Below are 13,508 nucleotides of genomic sequence, written 5' to 3'. Positions count from 1 at the left end.
TGCTGCAAGGGGGAAGCTGTGTGCCATAACCTGAGCATCAGTGGGTCAGTCCCCAGTGTCCTCCACAGACACCCTTCCACAGCAATGGGTCACTCCCTAGTGTCCCCTGCCCTCCCCATCTGGGTCTCTACTTGGAAGTTGTATCTAAATTTGCAGACCCAGACCCATTTTGCTCCTGAGCAGCTGTGAGCCCACAGCTGGGTTCTTCAGCCTCTGAAGTTCTGCCTCCTCCTGCTGCATAGACCTGTCTGTCAGGCTGGGCCTGGCAGAGCTGCAGAGAGGAAGCAAGGCACAAGGTGGACACCCAGTCATACTCGCATCCAGTTCAAGCCACCAGCTGATGGCTCATGCCATCAACAGTCTTGCAGGACACTGTCCTGGCGGTGCAGTGAGCACTCAAGTGAACACATCTGCACTGTCGCCAACTGTTTATTCCTTAAGTCACTGTGCCCCATGTGCATACACCTGGAGCATTCAGGGTGTGACCCAGCCCTAGGCAACGCTGCACTGTGACACCAAGAGAACTACCATGTCTCTAGTCACTAGACTTCTTCAGCCCCATGGCAATCCTGAGACAGCCCTCTCACACCGGTCCATCATAAGCAAACTGTGGTCGTTAAATGTGTGTCTGCAGTCTGAGACCTGCTGCTCCCGAGGGAAATGGACAATTTCAGAAAGGCCAGCGGCAGGTGAGCTTAGGCACTCTCTCTGTGCTCATGCAAAGAGAGTATAGGGAAGATGCAGGAAGCCCAGCATGGAGTGCACTGAGATGCTAGCATTGAACAGGCTGAAGCAGATGCATCATGAGTTCAAGGCCAACCTGGGCTATCCAGGAAGAGGCTGGAAGGCGGCTCAGTGGCCCACTTGCAGAAGATCCTGGGCTCTCTCTCCAGCAGCTTCAGAAGAAAAGCAAGTGCAAACCCTGAGTCCTAGGTTACTGGAACTTGTCCAGCAGGCCCCAGAACCAGCAAGCAGGCAGATCCAAAATTAGAAGCCAGGTTCCTCTGCTTCTGAGCTCCAAGAATGTTCCTCAGCTTCTAGAAGTACAGCCAGAACCTAACAATGAAACAAAATGAGCCGTGAAAATAACCCTTGCACCTGTCAGCCTCAAATGTCAACAACCCGGGTGACGCACTGAAGCCTGGTTAAGCTGTGGTAAGGCCAAGAAAGGACTTCACCACTGACGGATGGTGGAGCAGTTGTTTAGGAACAGTGGTCTTCTCGGTCCTATTAACAGACTCTGAGACCCAGGACCAGGGAGGTGACGGTGCCCAAGAGGAACCTGTGCATTTCTTGGAGAATACTATGGTGGCCTGTGTCCCTGAGGACCCCTGCCCTCTGGCAATACTCACTGAAACTGCTATTAACTCCATGCTAAGTTTTCTTCTGATCATCTCTCCCTTCTTCTCCTCCACTTAAACCAGCTTTATCAAGGAGATACTATCAGTTTCCCCATTTTCAGATGAAGGGACAAAGGCACAGAGAGGTTGACTTGCCTGAGGTTGCACAGCTATAGAAGCAGCCCTAGGATTTGAGTTTGCTCTCATGGTGGAGCCCCTGACTTTCTAGAAACCTAAGTTTTTAATGTCTGAAGGGCCACTGACTCATGTGAACATGGGTTCAAGCCAAACCCTTGTGAGCAAGGTAGATACACTTAATTTTTCATTCCATTTTAGGGGCTCTCTGATCCCCACGTATGGACACAGTAGCAACGGCCCTCATATAGGGAATGACATCCATCAAAGGTCTTTGAGAGGCTCAGTTTCGAAAACTCATCCTGGAACTGCAAGATGTCTTGGGCAGCTGATGTGGATGGGGCCACGCTTCACACACGGTGGCTGGAGTCATTCCTACAAGAGGAACAAGGCCAGGTACCATCACTCCCCTCAACAGCCCAGACCACACCAGCTCCACCTGGGGCCACAGACCTTCGACTCCTCAAAGGAGCCTATGTAAACTGAGTGATGTCCTGGGTCTCCTCTGTGGCCCTCATGCCTATGTGATAAGGTCACAGAAGCCTAGATATGAGCAAGTCTCTAAGGAAATGAAGATGCTAGGAGTAGACCTGGGAACCAATAGGGCCAGTACCTGGCCTGTGACGCTATACAGATGCGTAAGAAAGCAACACAGGGAGGAGCTGAGGAGATGGCTCAGTGGGTAAAGCACTTGCTACACAATTATAAGGACCTGAATCCAGGTCTGGTATAGGGAGGTGGGGGCAGGGAGCAGCAGCAGGAAGGAGCTGGGGGGGAAATCTCCTCCCTGGAGCTCACTGGACAGTCTAGCTTAATGTGTGAGTTCAAGGCTCAGTAAGAGACCCTGTACACACACACATACATACGCACACACGCACACACACTTGGATGAGCTGAAGAGACCACTCATCATTAAGACCACAGAGGACCTGGGTTTGGTTCTCGGCACCCACATGGCAACTTACAACCTTCTGTGACTCTAGTTCCAAGGGACCCAGCATTCTCGTTTGGCCTCCAACAACACCAGGCATGCATGAAGTACACAGACACAGACAGGCAAAGGAACCATACACAAAAATATAAATAAATAAATCATTAAAAGAAGTAAGAGGGGGGAAGCCACTCAACATCAACCTTTGGCCTCCACACACGCACGACAGGGAGAAACTGAGGGCTGAGAGGTCCTCTCTGTTTCTCTATTATTTTTAAAACTGCATTAAATCTTCAATTATTTGAAACTAAAATTTAAATTGAGAGAGAAAGAAAAAAAAACGAATTCCAAGACCCCTGCGACTCCCCTCACCCTCCCGAGGCCCCACAAGCCTCCAGGTCCTCTGAGCAGTGGCCACCAGCTCCCTTCTCCTTGACAGCCCAGAAACACTCCAGTGGACCACATCTGGCTCTCCCCACGCGCTGTGGGCGCTCCACTGCCCATCACCGGAGCAATCACCTCTGCCTCAGCCTGGCACAGCCTCCACCCTGACTCGGGAGGCTAAACAAAAATGTCTCTGGCTCTGGCATGGGTGGTAGAGAGAGACTGGGAAAAGAACGGGGTGAGGATGTGGCTCCATGGCAAAGCTCATGCTGGAACTTAGGGCCCTAAGTTCTGTCCCCAGCCACACAAAGTGAGGGAATAAAAACAAGAAGACTGGAAGAAGCAACCAGCATACAAATGGCTGATAGCGCTGATACACAAAGATCCCACAAGTCAGTGTGACCCTGTACTGAGAAAAATAAGCAAAGTATATAAGTGGTTTAACAAAGAAGTTGGGACAGAAGGAAGACCTGGAACCCCCTTAGGATGCTCCTGGTTTAAGAAATGGAAGTGTAAGGGGGTAACCTGTTGCCAGGTGTGGTGGTAAATGCCTGTAATCCCAGCATCTGTGGGGCGGAGGCGCGGGGATTCTACATTCAAGGCCAGTCAGCGCAACACAGCAAGACTCTCAATGCCTCCCAGAAGAAGGAACTGGTCATTTAAATCATGCATTTGTCACCAGAGCTAAGGGTCTGTTCCTGTGAGTGTTAGCCATAAGAAGCCGGGTTCATGTCTGCCCTTACCATTACTTTGTCCCTAGTGCCCAGTACACGGCCTGGCATATTACGTAGCAGGTGTTCAGTAATTGTCTGTTAGAGGGTGAGCGGAGGAAATTAGGCAAGAACAAGATCAACAATCTAAACACGGACCTTTGGCCGAGCTTCTGCCTAGATAGCTGTACATGATGGTGACTGCCACCCTAGCTTACCTCACAGACGCCCTACGAGGCAGGTGCTGTCCCACAGACAAGGACGCTGAAGCACAGAATTGGTAGGATGCCTGCTGTGGTCCCAGGGCTAGAACAGGACCCACAATCTGTGGGCTTGACCACCGTGCTGCTTCTTAAAATGCACTCCAAACACAGGGCAAATGGAAATATGACAAGCTGCACATGCAGAGGAAAAGAGGTCAAGGGTCAAGGGGGTGTGGTAGCTTCGGAAGCAACTGATCCAAGATTCCAGTCTAAGTAGGCCTGCAGCTTCCTTCCGACTTTAAGACAGCTGGGCTGGGCTGGCTGGGCGCCAGGGACACACTGCTCCTAGGCAGCAACCACTGGGGTTCCCAGAAATGGTGGCCACGTCAACAGCCCCACCTCAGACAGGGAGGCAGGGCAGGCCAGGGCTCCTATCCGTGCTGGCTCAGTCCAGGGAGGAGCTGGCACAGCCTGCTCCTGATCCTATAGTGGAGGGAGAAGCCCATAGATGTCCCCTGCCTCTTTGTGTACCCTTTCTTATCACAAGTACTTCAAAGCACCTACTATGTACCACCTCCTACAGCTGTAAATACTACTGTTCACATCCTTTATTGCTCTTTCTGTCTCTAGTACAGGGGACTGAGCCCAAGGTCCATGCATGCTAAGCAAGCGCTCTACATCTGAGCTAATGCCCAACCATGTGTGTATGTATATGCATGATTTTGAGACAGGGCCTTACTCTGTGGCCAGGTCTGGCTTTGAAGTTCATTTTGTAACACAGGTAGGCTTTGAACTTGGGATCTTTCTTGATCCTACTCTTGAGAGACTGCAAGCATGCACCACCAGCTGGCTAAACTTCTTTATTCTTTGAACAAGTACCCGAGTGAGACGAGAAGGTACTGGAGAGTTTTAAGTAAACATGAGATGAGGGGTGATCCTGTGGCTGGTGCTGTGCAGGATCGCAAGCCACTGCACCAGTGCCAGCAAAAGGCTCCGAGGCTCACACCAGAGTTAAGGGATGATGGGGGAAGAAGGATTGAGGACCTCCCCATCGGGAATGGCTAACACAAAGGCTGGCTGCGGTGGCACAGAGCTTTGGCCCCAGTCTCAGAAGCAGAAGCAGGCAGAACTCTGTGAGCCAAATCAGCTTTCAAAGCTCCCTGTGAAAACAGCACAATTCCACACCCATTATGCAGTCTGAAAACTCTCCAGGAGACCTGGAGGGAAGGTGACTGACCCATCAGGCAGCTGGGAGGGCCTGGCGTGCTTCCTGCCTGCAGCTGAGTTCTGGCTGAGGTGAGATGCGGGTGTGGTTGGCAACAACAGAGAGGCTGGCAGGCCCAGGCGGCAGCTCCATCTACCAGGCTGGTGAGTCTGTGTCTGTCTGGGGGCAATAGGGAGCCATTGAGGACTCTAAACAAGTGCAAGAAGCAGGCCCTGTTAGACCTGGAGAAGGAACAGGGCTATGGAGACCTGATGTCTAGTGCAGACGTGAGTGTCCTTGGGCACCCTGCCATGGAAGAGCCACGGGAATATCACGAACTGAGGACACTAGTCAAAGGCCCCAGGGGTGGAATGTTCTAGTGGCTTGGAGACATCTTTGATGGTGCGAAAGCCCGGGAGGCTGTGTGATGCCTAGAGCCTCTCCCAGAAGGGACGAGGTATCCTGGGCTCCCTTCGTGGGCTAGGGCTCTAAGCCTCTGAAAAAGGAAACCATCATGGGGACAGAGTTAGCAAATGCAAGTGTTACTTGACAGTTGTGGACACACGAGGCCAACAGTGCCCTCAGGAAGGCCTTCAGGTAGTTCCATGGGATCCCTGAAGCCCATCCTATGGAAAATTCTGGAAGCCCAAAAGAGTATCCAGGTCCAGCTCCTTTCAGCATCCACTCTGGCTGATCATCCCTGCGTAGCTGTTTCCTCGGGAACTCTGGCTGTACCCCTGTACCATGCTGACCCTGCTGCATGGCAGCCCACAGCAGCCCGGACTACCACCACATCAGCACCCTGTCTGGACAGCTGGAGTGGGAATAAAGGATTTCAACGGAGACATGTTGATGTATGATGCCCCGTCCTTTCCTAGAACTTTCTGTGTCTGGCTCACAGCAAGGCTCTGGGCAGAAGCCAGCGAGCTGTAATCAAGTATCACTGTGGTCATTACTATTCCAGAAACAGGATGCAAGGCTCCTGAACACTGATTAAATCCTGTCTCGTGTGGTCTGGACTCCACCAGGCTCCTGCCAGAGATCTGCAGAAGCCATCGCTTCTGCATATCCCTAGTCTTTCCACCTCTCGACAGCTGGGTGCAGCTTCCCTCCCTCTTAGGGACCCCCTGAACCCTGCCACGAATTGAGAAGACTGTCAATATAAGTGTATCAGCTCCATAATTCTTGGTCTGATCCCTGGCAGAGAGGTAGCAGGGAGCGGTCGAACCAAAGTTCAGACTCTGCCATTGTTTTCAGAGCCTTCAAAGGGAAACTTGTCTAGTGGTGATTGGGACTTTGTGGCCCTCCCCCCACACCTACAGCAGGCAACACTGGGCACAGTTAAATCCCCTGTGTGCCAACTGCAAACAGGTGTGAGGGCAAGGGGCACTCATCTGCACTCTTCCTGCTGTCTCAACCCTGTATTGTTATGAGCCTTGGCAGCGAGGACCTCCCATGTGGGCAGGGACCCCAGAGTACCTAAGATATAGGTCATGACTCTAGGACAAAGTACAGTTCCAACCTGACTGCCCCAAATCTGCAGGCTGAGGTCCTCTCAGAATGCAATTTCCTTCTCCAGGAAGTGGGAGCAGATTTACTTGTCTCAGTGGACAGTTTCAAGAAAGCAAAGAAACTGAGCATAGCTCGGGACAGAGCTTAGAGAGCAGTGAGAAAGACTTACTACCTCCATCCACTGAGAGAAGTCTAAGACCTAAAAAAAAAAAAAGCACACACACAAACAGAGAGATGGGAGAGGGGAGAGGGGAGAGGGGAGAGGGGAGAGGGGAGAGGGGAGAGGGGAGAGGGGAGAGGGGAGAGGGGAGAGGGGAGAGGGGAGAGGGGAGAGGGGAGAGGGGAGAGGGGAGAGGGGAGAGGGGAGAGGGGAGAGGGGAGAGGGGAGAGGGGAGAGGGGAGAGGGGAGAGGGGAGAGGAGAGAGAAGGATAGTTGCCATGACAGCAGGAATAAGTCTCAGGGGCACAAGCTTCCTTTCCACTGTGGAATACAGGCTCAGAAGCACAGGTTGTCCAATTCCACAGCACACAGCATGGGGTGGGGCACGAATCTCAGGATGAGAAGTCAGGACCATATCCTGGGAAGATGGGGTGACCTGCTGTGGAGGTGCAGGCTACATTACTAGCCAGGGCTTTGTTTGCAGGGAGTTGACAAAAAGACCAGCTTCGAGAACAACCAGAGACAGAGACTGGAGTTCAAGGGCAGCCTAAACTCCATCGTGAGCGTTATCTCATAGAAATGGGCAAAGTGAAGAAACCAAATGATTCTCTAGGGTCGGGCTACAAAGACCACAGAGCAAAATGCTGGGCCTGTGGGGTCCCTAGAACCCTTTAGTGTTGTGTAGGTCCCTCAAGCATTCACACAGACCTCTTACACTCCACAGCCAGGCCACCATGCCTAAGAACCCCAGGCTCCCTCTGCTGACCTGAACAGCAGGAGGCTTTCTACATCTGTAAACACCCCTGCTTAGCCTGTGCCTGACCCTGTGCCCAACAATAAAGAAATAACTAATAAATAATTAAATTGAGCATGTGGTCAACATCATTAGCTGGTGTCCAGTGGGTAGGAGCAGACCTGAGATGCTAGGAGACCCCAGAAAGAAAAAAAATAACCGCAGAAGGGGACCCCCCCCCACTCCAGAACTGGCCCACCAGGGAAAGTCCACCCTCTTTGTTCCTGTGACGACTACCACTCCCAATACTGGATACCACGGTGATGGGATGGGAGGTAGGTTGGAGATGCTTCCTCACCTGCTCATTAAGGAGCCAGAGAAGATTCTAGAATGTCTACAGCCCCCACTACCATCTTCCACGCCAGGCAGATGAGGAGCCAAACAGTTGTCCTTATCAGCCTACATTCCCCCCCCACCCCCCGCCATCCAGGTCCCCACGTATACCTTGGGCAGACCCACTTGCTGGGTACACTGTCTCCTTCACTTCCCACTCTCCTTCCCCAGCACAGGTCTCCTTACCACTGCTGTTCCAGTGCCTTGGGAGAGCCCACTCCCACATCAGTCTACCTTCCACAGTCTGACCAGCCCTGTCCTTCCCACTCCCTTAGCTCTTCTAGTTCTGCACTAATTCTCCACGGAAGGTCCCTCAAGGCCCACGTCCCACATCCACAAAGGAGGAGGCAGCCAGACTGGAGTGATATGTTGTCTCACAACACTCATCCTGGCCAGGTGCTTTCCCACTATAGGGCCTTTGCCTGTGCCAGCCTCATTGCCTGAAATACCAGCCAAGAAGCTTACGCCTGAGGATGAACACATGTACGATGTCTGCAATGCCTGACTTCTTCAGTATTGTATTTACTTTCCTGTAACGATAGGGACCCAACCCAGGCCCACGAGCACACACTGGAGGCAAGTGCTCTACCACTGAACTACATCCCCACCACAGCAGGCAGGGCAAGCCGTACCTCACTGTATGACCAGCAAAGCACCATACTCAGGATCCTGGTTCCTGAGCAGAATGGAGTGCTAGTCTCCTAGAAGCAAACTGACACTGAGTCACCAGGCGAAAGCAAGCTTGACCGGCAGAGAACAAGACAGTTCAAATGTGACAGGGAGAAACTAAGGCTGATTCACATAGAGGCAGGGAAGGTGACATCCAAAGTCTGCTGTGCCTGCTGGCTGAGCGTCTGACTACTCTGCTTCAAAAGTCAGGACAAGACCCAGAGAAACTGAAGGAGAGCACTGAGCTGGGGGTGTCTGTGTGGGGGTGGGGCAGAGTCCACATAAACAGAAAGCAGCTGGCGTAGTTAGTGGGCTCACACTAACAGCTGTATTTTCTAGGACTTCGCTTTCAATAGAAAACACACTTTTTAAAGATATGGGCTTACCTGCTATGTCATCCAGGTTGGCCTTAAACTTGGGCTCCTCCTGCCTCAGCCTACCAAGTTCTAGGATTACAGGTATATGTGGTGAACTTCTACATCTGTCATTGGTGGTGGACATAGCTCAGTAGTTAAAGTGTTTGTGATGCAAACATGAGGACTAAAGTTTGGATCCCTAGGACTCATGTAAATGCTGGGTGATGTAGTGACCCACCCATAATCCCTACACGAGGAAAGCAGAGACAGGGTATCTCCAAGTCAAGCTGGCTAGGGAGACTAACACCATTTGTAAACTCTGGGGGATAAGCCTGACTGTGCATACAAGGTGAATGGTGATTGAGGATTTCAGATTTCAGCCATTGCACGTGCATGCATTTACATACACACACACACACACACACACACACACACACACACACACCCTTTTCTTCAAATAAATACATCAGAACATCCAGAAAAACAATCGGAAAACCCTTTTCGAAAGAGCAATAAATTCTCTATCACTGAGACAGAAGCCACGTGTGCCTACCACAATAGCCTGAAAGGCCAGAGTTAGAATCCAGCAACAGAGATAACAGAAAATTCCACCCACCTCAAAACACTTTGAAACCACACACCACTTCCAAAAGCTCCTGCAGCAGACACAAGAAATTAGCAACTCTCCAGCAGTGACAGACAGATGGCCAGCACAGACTTAATTAGCTAAAAATATACTGGAAAACAAGAAAGACCGAAAACAACTGTAACCTCAACCAAGACGTTTCAGATGGGAAGACACACTGAAGAGAAAAACGGGAGGCTTCCTCAGATCAACCACTGCAAACGTCAAAGGCTCTTACAAACTCTGACCGCAGACAACATAAGATATGATGCACTCCGAAGGGTACAAGGAGGCTCCCTTGGCTCTGACAGGATCCCAATCAAGTCAAGTCTGAAGCCAGATTGAACTCCAAAGTCACCAAAGGTAGAGGGGATGCCTAGAATAACTGTAGCAAAACAGCCTGAACTAGAGGACCCCTTGGGCTGGACTGGAGCCATGGTCAGTACCTCCAAGGTGGCTGAACTAAGGCCAGGAACTTGAGATCCCCAGAAAGCCAGTCTCAGAGATCATCCCCAAAGTAAGCACACAGTAGGACTTTGCTGTCCCAGAGGCAAGTGGGTAAGAGACTGGGGCTCTGTGGTTGGGAGGACACCCAGCCCACGGACAAGGCCGTGGCTCTCCTCCTCCCACGATCTCACTTCCTCTTTTGAAAAGGCAGACACCCCTCTGGCTACCCTAGGAAACTTTAGGCCACCCAAGTTCTCCAAAATGGACCTGTAAATTATTCGTCCCAGATCCAACCAAGACAATCTGGTTCTTTTAAATTCTCCTCTTCAGTCAGGGAGCTTGGGCAGAAATTAAGCACGTGGGCTTGTGGGTGACTGGTTTCAGAGTGTCACCTGGCAGGTCTCTACACCAGCCTGTTTTCTTCCTTGTGGATAGGAGCTCAACCCAACAGACACTTGGGTCCTTATGTACTTGACCCTCTTTCCCTCCCTTCAGACCTTCCTCACTCTCTGGGACTGTGAGGAAGGGGTTCATCTAACAATAATCTGCAAATTGATTGCATGGAGGTCTGGCAGTATTCACAAGGCTCCTGGGCAGAGCACAGTCAAGTAAAGAGGTGATCTCAGTGGTAGGTGGTGGTGGCTCACCTTGTGACCTAATTTTCATTGTTTATAACCAGTGGTGAAGACGGAAGGTTTGACATGTGACTGGACTTCTCTGTCACTTTATGTGGAAAACTTGAGTGTCTTACAGCCCTCGCCTCCCAGGGCTTAAACAAACTAAGATATAGGTTTCAGGCCCCGCCGCCGAAGCCACCCTGACTTCTACTCCTGCCCTTTCCTGCTCCCTCAGTCCCATCCAATCCCACTGCTTCCTTGCTGAGGGTAAAACACAAGGAGCCTGTTCCCTACCCAGAACCTTTGCATCTGCTCTCTCTACTTGTGGTCTCAACTCCAAGGCTAACTACTTGGAGTCACCTTCTCCTCAGGCCTGTCAGCTTCCTGGGGGCCTTTACTGCTGTGTCACTCAGGGTTTTGACCCTGGCCTGTTGGTTGGCGCCCAACATACATGAGTATTGCCCTTCATTCTATAATTACTTCTGGGGGCTGGAGGTCCTCAGTCCCAGAGCCCCCCACCTTCCCACAAACCTCATGAAACTGAAGTCCCTTTGCTGGGGCCCCTACTTTAAGCTTCGCCATCTCCAAGAGGCTGTGGGCCCCAGAGACAGCATGAGTCAGTGGTGGCAGCACCTGGAACTGCTTGACATCAGCGCTTCTTAGAAAGACTGTGCTTAAGAGACTGCACTACACCCGCAGCACACAGGCTGCAGGAAGCCCCGTGTCACCACCCCAAGAGGCTCCTGCTGACCTTTGTTCCTCCCCTGCCTGGTCCTGTCACTGACTGGTGGTGCGTGCAAAACCCCAGGTACTTACACACACCATCTCACCTCACTGTACAGGATGCCACTCATGAGCCAACAGGGTCAGTATCGCCCCTCAGTTAGTTGCAAGGGTGGTCCACAGAATGACCCTGGCTACTCTTTGGACCAGTGGAGCATGGCTGTGAATCTGGTGTGAGAGTTTGTTCCTCTCAGGGAGTCTGAACTGCTAAGATTTGGTCAAACACCTCATCTTTGGCCTGATACAGATTAAGAAGTGCTAGGGGCAACTTGGAAAAGCGGTGCCATGCTAAATGGGAGGAGACATCAAATGCCTTGCTCTTCCATAAGCAATGGTTTAGAAAAGCCCTTTCATGAACATTCTCATCCCAGATACCTCTGACAAACGGGAGGTGTGGGGTGTCTGAACCTGGGTCACTCACTGTGAGTCTGTGCCCACCTAGGCAAGCCTCACGAAGGTGGAAATCCAGCCAGACACGGCTAGGCTGGTCTTGGAGGCTCAACCTGAGGAATGCTCAACGGGGTCCGGTCACGGCAGGCACGCTCACAGTGCAGGCCCTGCCTCTGTCACTCTCTGTTGAGGGACCACCAGCAAGGTCACTGCACATAGACCTGCTTGTCAGTATTCTCATTTTTCCAAATGAATCCTTGGGGGTAACAATAAAAATGTGTTCATTTAACAATTCTTCATACCTTCCGCTCCAAGGTGTAGTTTTGCATAGTGCACACATGATCCCATGGAGCCTCACTACAAGGCTCGAGTGTTCGCAGAATTTTATGACAGAGACCAAGCTTAGAACACACAAGGAACAAATCAAGCCTTTGCTGGGTCAGGAGCCCTGGGTTCCAACTTCCAAGCCTCACTTGCCATGTGGACCTCCTGTGCCATGGGGACCATGACAAGCTTCTTTCTACACATGCCAAGTGTGAATGTGTACCCCAGCTAGGTCCCAGCCCCAAGCCCCAAAGGTAGAAAAGTAAGGTGTGGTGTGGGTGAACCCAAGCACTCTTCTTTCATCCCCAAGTGTAGCAGTAGTCATTGTGCCTGCCTCAGGGACAGCCTCCCTGGCCACCTGGTCTTCCTCAGCACAGCCCAGATACTGCAAACCCTCAGATGGTCACAACCCTGCCCAATTACCACTGTGTCGTCATTTGGGCAACTCACTTGGGTTTCCCGATCCCTACCCTGAAGATCCAGGAGCAGGAGGGCCAGGACTAGGAATCCATCCTGTGACTTCCCTGAGTCCAGCAGCAGGAAACTCAGGGCTCCTGCTGCACTGTCTACCTTTCCACATGCCTAGCTCCTCGATGTTAGCTAGGTGGCACACTGAGCGGTCCCTCCTTCTAGCCTTTGCCCATGCTGTCGCCACAGTTCAGTATGCCTTCTCTTGTCTCTGATTCTCAACCTAACAAAGTGTTCTCCCACATCCCAAACTGACTCGGGAGTTGCACTGCCCTCGGAAGAGGTGTCTTGCTTGCCCATTATACCCCCTGTCTTGTGTGTTTGCCCCTCAGTCATAGAGCACAGCCCAAAACAGCAAGCAGAACACCGATGAGCTGGAGAACAAACACATGACATAGTGGTCACCTCCCATCTCTGCCTCAATATCCCGTAAGCAGTCCTGACTCCTCTCTGGCTAATTCCTAGAGGACCCCGGAATCTCATTACTCTATTCTGGCCAAACATACCCTCAAGTCTCAGTTTCCCCCATAAGACTTTAGGATGTGACAAATGTCCCTGCAAATACCCCCAGACTCTCAAAAAAAAAAAAAAAAAAAAAAAAAAAAAACCAAACCTGTAAGGGGGAAGCCCACAGTGAGCCCCACACCTCCCAAAGGGCTGGAGACGGGCAGGCGCCAGGAGTGCTGGTTTGGGGACAGACTGAATCACATTCTAGCTGGCTTATACACCATCCAGTTTGCCACAACTGTAACCAAATACTCAGGTTCCTGGATTACTGAACCGGAACCTGGGAGGAGCCTGATACTCCCGGCTTCTAGAAGATCCCTGGAGCGTCTTTGTGGGGACCGGACCGCCAAGGCTGCTTGTGTTCCAGCGCGTGAACTGTCCACTTGCTCGACCCGCGCCCGACGGCAGCCGACCGTCAGGAAGCCTGGCTGAGAGAGGAGCCCAGCAGCCCCACGCCCACCCGAGGATCCGCGGGCATTGGTTCTAGCCCAGATCGGTTCTGAAGCCACCACTGGCCGGTCCCCAACCTTCCCCACCGCCGGTTCCTACCTGCGCGTTCAGGCTCCATGCGCCGCCCGGGGCTTTCCTGCGCTAAGGACCTCGCCCCGCTTCCTACG

The 13,508-nt window shown here is 51.9% G+C and overlaps 1 protein-coding gene across 2 annotated transcripts in view; it reads right to left on the bottom strand.

Moving 5' to 3' along the window:
* Positions 1-13,508, bottom strand: part of Il4r (interleukin 4 receptor) — a 26,466-nt gene extending 12,958 nt beyond the window's left edge. The window contains exon 1 of one of the 2 annotated variants that reach the window (XM_076942311.1): positions 13,441-13,508. In XM_076942311.1, the coding sequence (XP_076798426.1) occupies positions 13,441-13,459 (19 nt within the window). In that variant the 5' untranslated portion in view covers positions 13,460-13,508. Of the gene's footprint in view, positions 1-820; positions 873-13,440 lie in introns of those variants that run through there. The other variant, XM_076942315.1, reaches the window with a different exon arrangement.

This window comes from Arvicanthis niloticus, chromosome 1 (genome assembly GCF_011762505.2).
Source record: "Arvicanthis niloticus isolate mArvNil1 chromosome 1, mArvNil1.pat.X, whole genome shotgun sequence".
Classification (NCBI taxonomy): Eukaryota; Metazoa; Chordata; class Mammalia; order Rodentia; family Muridae; genus Arvicanthis; species Arvicanthis niloticus.
Note: the sequence above shows the minus strand (reverse complement) of the source record. Positions and strands in the feature narration are given on the sequence as shown.